The 6,436-nt window shown below is 64.0% G+C and overlaps 1 protein-coding gene across 1 annotated transcript in view; it reads right to left on the bottom strand.

Annotated features, from left to right (window-relative positions):
• LOC103593515 (ATP-binding cassette sub-family A member 2-like) overlaps nt 1–6,436 on the bottom strand; it is a 9,310-nt gene that overhangs the window by 1,231 nt on the left and 1,643 nt on the right. The window contains exons 3-11 of the mRNA XM_008576512.1: nt 5,963–6,203; nt 3,014–3,107; nt 2,725–2,727; nt 1,847–1,958; nt 1,599–1,762; nt 1,222–1,349; nt 927–1,037; nt 450–668; nt 6–84 (exon numbers count right to left, since the gene is read on the bottom strand). Coding sequence (XP_008574734.1) covers nt 6–84; nt 450–668; nt 927–1,037; nt 1,222–1,349; nt 1,599–1,762; nt 1,847–1,958; nt 2,725–2,727; nt 3,014–3,107; nt 5,963–6,203 — 1,151 coding nt within the window. The remainder of the gene's footprint in view (nt 1–5; nt 85–449; nt 669–926; nt 1,038–1,221; nt 1,350–1,598; nt 1,763–1,846; nt 1,959–2,724; nt 2,728–3,013; nt 3,108–5,962; nt 6,204–6,436) is intronic.

Here is a 6,436-nt window from a genome sequence, read left to right as displayed (position 1 = left end):
CAGGTCCCCCAGGAGCGCCTGCAGCCTCCGTGGGGGTGGGGCCGTCTGCTGGGAGTCCGAGCCATTGGGGGCATCCAGGCCCAGCTGAGGGGAGACAGAGCATGTGGGCCAATTTAGGCACAGGGAGGGCTATGGGTTTGGTGGGGAGGCGGGGCCGGCAGGTGGGAGAGTGAGATCAGGGGTAGAACAGGGAAGGCACCAGCAGAGGGACTACAAGCTGGGAAAGAGGGGCTGCAGCCCGGCTAAGGAGAACCCTGGCCAGGGGCTGGGAGATACAGACTGGGGCGAGGGACACAAATCATGGCATCATGGGGAGCACTGGACACCCAGCCACAGGCACCATCCCAGGCACAGGCTGGGCCAGGAGCCCCCCAAAACTCTGAGTAGTCCCAGCACCTCCTCCAGCACGGGCAGAGCGCCTGCTGGCCAACTAGCAGGCAGGGCCTCACCTGCTGGGCGATCTTGGTCACGTCCAGCTGGTCCCGGAGCTCAGTGGCCAGCTCAGAGAAGCGCTGGGTCCGAGCTGCAGCCTGCCCACTGCAGACAGCATCCTGGTAGCCCTGCAGGGCTGCCTGCTGACCCTCAGGCACAGTGAGGATCCGGCCCAATTCCTCGGAGCCCTGCGCACATGTGAGCTCTTCCAGGAAGTCAGGACCGAGCAGCAGCTCCTGGGGGTGGGGCGCAGCGGTCAGCCAGGGCCATGGCAGGGACTCTGCCCCCAAACAGGAGAAGACCACCCGCTGTGCCAGCTCTGGGACTGCCTGGTTCTACGATACTGAGGGGCACTCACATCACCCTCCTGAGTCCCCTCCCGACGCCAGCCACAAACTCCTCAGTGTCCTCCCAGAAGGAGCTCCATATTGTCAAGGGTACCCTTTGGCACCCCTGGGCAGCACAGCTCCCACCCCACCGATAGGCCCCCTCACCTCCATCCGGAGTAGAGGATTGCTACCCAGGCGGCCCCAGGGCTTCTGACCCCTGGGGAGGCCTGACTCTGAATCCAGAGCAGGCAAAGGGCCAAACAGCAGGCGATAGACCTGGGGGGGAGAGGGGTGTGGCTCAGGCAGGGGCTCGAGAGCCTGGCTGGGGGCCTCCTCAGAGCCCTGAGGCTGCCCAGCTGCCACTGCTTCCCCCTACCCCTGCCGCATCCAGGGGGTATGGGGAGGGCGCTGCATCCACCAGCAGACGCAAGCATTGCTGACGCAGCACAGCACAGCTCACCTCGGGAGGGTCCACACGGGCAGCCAGGAGGGCCTGGGCTGTGCTGTTGGGCAGTGACAGGTTCTGCATCAGGAAACGCCAGAGCTCCCTGGGATCCCTGGCCACCGAATCCAGAGAGAAGGAGAAGGCTGGACGGGCAGGGAAACAAGGTTGAGGGGCCAGCTCCACCCCAGGCCAAGGCACCCTGAACGGGCTCAGTGCAAAGCCCCTGGCACCAGGGCTTGGGGACTGTGGCAGGAAGTTTGGCGGGGCCCTCCCATGATGGAGGGGACCCAGGGTCGAGGGAGGCTAGCCGTGGCATGGAGTGACAAAGCAGGGTTGGAACCCAGTTGGCTGCAGAGCCCTTGGCACCCAGCGCTCCCCGTGTCAGGGCGCACCTGCAGGTCTTTCAGAGTGGCTCTCCCAGGTGCCCGGGCCTGAGCCAAGGGCCCCTAGGTGCTGGCGCAGAGCCTCGAGCTCCAAGCCCAGGCTGGGCCGTGCCCGGTCGAACAGGTTGCCCTCCTCCACCACGCGGTTGAGGCGCTCCAGCAGCTGCGTGACCCTGCATCACCACAGTGTGTCACCCGCTGGGAAGGGGTGGGGGAGGGGTGGCTGGGCTGCATGGAGGTGGGGGAGGGGCACTCACGTGGAGTTGGCATACTGCAGGAAGCCAAACTCATCGCGCTGGCCATCTGGGCACAGCGACTGCATGACGGGCAGGATTCCGGCTGACGTCAGGGGGGCTGCCGTGTAGAAGGCTGGTGGGGGACAGGATGGGTGAGAGGGTGGGGGGATGGGGGACACGAAAGGGGGAAAGAGGGAGAAGAATCAAGAAAGGAGAGAGAGACAGAAGCCAAGAGAAAAAATTTAGAGAAAGTCAGGATGGAAAAGCAGCCTCAGGGAGAAGATGGGGACAGAGCGCCTGGTCCCCAGCTGTGCCACGGGACAAGAGTTCCAGTGCAAGTAATTCCAGCAGGTCAGAGGTCAAAGGGTCACTCACCACTGCTTCCCCATGACTCCCAGAGCATCCCTCTCCCTTCAGCCAGTGCAGGGCCAAAATGCCCTGGCACAGCCCCCCAAAAATTCAGGTGTGGAACTGCCCCATAGAGCCCAGGGAAGCACATGGGGCCCCCACTGCACAATGACCTCTAACCTCTCTGGCCAACTGGTTAGCAGAGTCAGTGCAGGAGCCACAGGAGTGTGAAGGGAGAGCAGCCAAGCTGACCCAGCCCCAGCCAGGCTAGCCCAGGCATCCCACCCCTACTAGGAATGGCCAGGCAGAGAGATGCCCAGCAGCTATATCTGGGCACCAGCTGTGGCCCAGGTGGCCTGGCCCTTCACTGCCCACCATTCCCCAGTTGTGAGCCAGCTGCTCCTGACAGCGGGCGGGGCTCTGCAGGACTTGCGGGGCCTGAGAAAGGTGTTAATGCAAGCGGGGAGGGATGCTCAAGCCGCACCGGAGGACCCCTGGGCCATCCTGCGCTGCCGCCTGGGCCAGCAACAAGGAGGCAGCCGCTCACTTACAGACTGCATGCAGGCCGTGGGCCGAAGAGGAGGACAAGAGACCATGCAGGGCAGGGGTGGGTCAAAACAGAACAGAGGAGACCAGTGAGCGCCCGGGCCCGCTAGGAACAGGCACCATTGTCACTCATGGCCACCACACCAGCCACGGCCTTCATGGCCCCGGCCCTGGACCACGCCTTGGGGAGTCACGGGAGCAGGGACATGTGTGCAGACACCTGTGATGCCGCGAGGGCTGCCTGGCCCTCCCTGCCCCCCGGCTGCGCCCCGGGCCGCGCCTGCCAGCCCTTACCTTCCTTCACAGAGATGGTGGGCTTCTTCTGCCGCAGCCCCAGCAGGATAAAGAAGAGGACCAGGGGGATAAAGATCTCGAAGGCCAAGACCCACTGGAAAGAACAGGCCAAGTGAGGCCACCTGCGTGGGGCAGCCAGGTCTTCCTGCCACTGGCCTGCCCGGGGCTGGACAGGACAGATGTGCGCTGGCCCGAGCCTCTCCTGACCTCCTAACAGGACCAGCCCAGCTCAGCCAGGACCCTATGCTCCCTGGGGGCCACAGAGGTCAGCATAGGTCTCGGCCCCCTTCAGGACATCGAGAGGGTGAGCCTTGTCTGGCCCAAGTGAGTCAGGTCTCCCAACCCCCAGCCCAGGTTCTGCTGGCTATGCTGGGACTACCTCCCCTCTGAGGAGCTTCAGGGCCAGCAGGGACAAATCGGCCAGCTTGAGATCCACTCCGACCAAACCCCTGCCCAGCTCAGGCCCTCCCTCCCCACCTGCAGGGCCGCCTGGGCAGGATTTTGAAGGCCATCTGAGCCACGTGAGGTCTCTGCCCCTGCCCGCTCTCTCACTTCCCCTGGATCACCCTCCTCCCCACTGCTGCCACACCCCAAACCCCCACCAAGGACCTAAGGAGATGAGGCCTGGTGTGGGGGAGGCATGGCCTCAGCCCAGGATCCTGAGCCTCCAGGAAGATCCGGTCAGGGGTCTGACAGCCCCCAGGTGCTGAGGCACAGGCACCTCTTCCTGCCCTGGCTCCTCCCCCTGACCTTGCGCAGCCACGCCTGCCCTGGCCCTTGCAGCTTAGGCTTCCCAGGATGGGTCCTGCTGCTCAGGGCTGTGCACCAAGGTGAGCCCTGGTGAGACCTGCTCTGACTTTCACCTGGAAGATGAAGGGCTTCACCAGTTCATGCCCTCTGCCCCCAGCTCGGGGAGAGAGGAGGAGGAGCTGGGACCACCTGCTTTCTGGGGAGCCCCCTGCAGAACAGCCTCTCTGAGACCCAAAGGACAGAGGGGCCCTGCCCCCTCCCTTGCCCGAGGATGTTACCACCCCCAACCAGCTCGGACCCACATGGATCTTCTCAGAGGCACCAGGTTTCCTGCATCCTTGCCCCCACCCCAAAATAGACTTCAGAGCCCCCACTCAGCAGTGCTTTGTGAGGCCCAGGGCCTGAGTCCCCAGTCCCCTGGGGTGGGGCAGCTGCTGCTGTGTTTACTGTGCCCTGACAATAGCGCTCTGTGGTGTGGAACACCATGCTGTGTGTCTGCGCCCTATGCCCGCCCCAGCCCGTACCAGCCTCCACCCCCTCCCTGAGGCAGGAACGAGCCCAGGGCTAGCTGAGGAGGCATGGTGGGCACCCACAGGGCTGCAGGATGGGTGCATGGCACACACACCAGGGCAAGGGTGGCTGCCTGTGCAGGTGGCTACACCAGAGGCCGGGTCATGGCCCGGAGTGCCAGCCCCACCCATACCCGCCCTGCCACCGGGCACCTCTGACACAGTAACTGCTGCAACAGGCCATGGCTGCCTCCCCTATCACTATAGCAACTGCTGCCGGGAGGAGGAGGAGAGTCCTGGCTGGCGCATGGGCAGGCAGCCACAGGGGCATCTGGTTACAGGCAGGCTGCACAGGTCCAGCACCACCTGGGGACCCCACGCAAGCGCCTGCAGGTGGCCAAACCTCTGTCCCTCAAGGCCTGCCCAGCGCCTCCACTTGTACCAGGGCCTGGATGCCCACTCTGGATGCCCGCTCATCCTCTATAGGCCCTATGTCTGCGGGAGAGAACCAAGGGTGGTGTGTTGCCTCCCACTCCAGAGACTCAGTGACAATGATCCAGTCCCTCTACCAAGAGCAGCCTGCACCCCCAGGGTAGACCCACATCCAGCTAACTAAGAGGGGATAGGACACACTTACAGACAGGGAAACCGAGGCACAGAGCTTGGGAGGAGGAAGCAAGCTGGGCAAAGTTCCTCGGTTTCTACCCTCCAGACCCTGAGCTTCGACAGGGTGCACCCCTGCCCCAGCAGGGCATGCAGCACGTAGGGCAAACCTTTGCCCACCACACCCAGCCCCAGGAGTCCAGCGCCAAAACCCAAAACCCTTCCGAGGAAGGTGGGAGTCCAGCAGAGTGTGCCATTGTCCAGCCAGCCCCGGCCCCACGTTGCAAGTCCCGCAAGGACCCAGCCTCCCTGGAGGAAAAGCTTCCCACCCACCGCAGCTGCAGGCTCAGCACTTCCATGTGGCCTAACCGGCCTCCAGGAGCTCCGTAGGGTGGGAGCCCAGAGAGATCCTGGGGGGCAGCTCAACATAGCAGGGGGTAGCTGCTCTTGGGGGTAGGACAGTGGACACCTCCTACCTGCTTGCCAGGTGTCCCCACAACCCATTGCTCTCTTTCCTGAGCCTTGGGGTCCCCAATGGATGCAGGGGCCACCACTGCTCCCAGGTCCTCGGGGTGTCCTTCCTGACAAGAACCTGGGGCCATAGTAATGCATGCCCACATTCCAATCCCTCTTCCTCCCCTGGCCCCGCCCTGCCATCCCCAGTGACCCAATACTAGGGCTGCAGGCCTGATCCACAGAACCCCATGCCAGCCAGCTCCAGGCGCCCTGGGAAGGGAGTGTACCCAGTCCTGGCTCCTTGCCAGGGCCAGGTGCCTAGGGCAGTCCTGCCAAGCCATGGTGATGATGGCTACCACCCTGCCTGCAGCCCCAGGTTTCCCGTTGTGCACTTGGAAGCCCTTCTCAAGGAAGAATACAGGCCAGAGCTGGTGCAGCCCTTGGGACACCTCCTTCTCAGGCCCCACCCCCACCCTGGGCCCCACTGGAAAATCTGAAGGGTCCTTTCAGAAACCCAGGCTGGCCCAGGCCTCTCTGGCCCATGTGCTGCCCTTGCCCTTCCTGGGCAGGAGCAGAGAGGACCAGCTGAGGGCCCAGCCTGACATTCACAGCCTCCAGCCCTGCTCCCCACCTGGGACTCCGGTCCCTGACAGCTGCTGTGTCCTGTGCCCTCAGGCCCCCTGGCTGCCCTGGGCAGAGTGCTGGGAAACCTGCTGGTCACAGCTGCAAACAGCAGGACCCAGCCCCCAGAGGCGGCCGGGGTCCAGGAGGGAATCAGGTGGATCAGCCTCAGGGAGAACTGGCCCCCAAAGGACAGACGGGTACTGGGACTTGAGCTGGCCAAAGCCGGCACAACAAGGACGTTCTTGGTCCTTGTGATAGCACAGGCAAGGACTAGTAAATGTGCCAGAAGTAGGTGGAGGAGCAGGAGGATGAGGAGGAGCAGGAAGGTGAGGAGGAGGAGGTTGGGGAGGAGGGGGAGAGGAAGAAGGGGAGGAGGGGGAGGAAGGAGAGGAGGGGAGGGGTGGGGAGGAGGGGGACGAGAGGAGGAAGAAAGGGAGGAGGGGGGGAGGATGGAGAGGAGGGCGAGGGGGGGGAGAGGAGG

Source organism: Galeopterus variegatus, unplaced genomic scaffold (genome assembly GCF_000696425.1).
Source record: "Galeopterus variegatus unplaced genomic scaffold, G_variegatus-3.0.2 Scaffold1360, whole genome shotgun sequence".
Taxonomy (NCBI): Eukaryota; Metazoa; Chordata; class Mammalia; order Dermoptera; family Cynocephalidae; genus Galeopterus; species Galeopterus variegatus.
Note: the sequence above shows the minus strand (reverse complement) of the source record. Positions and strands in the feature narration are given on the sequence as shown.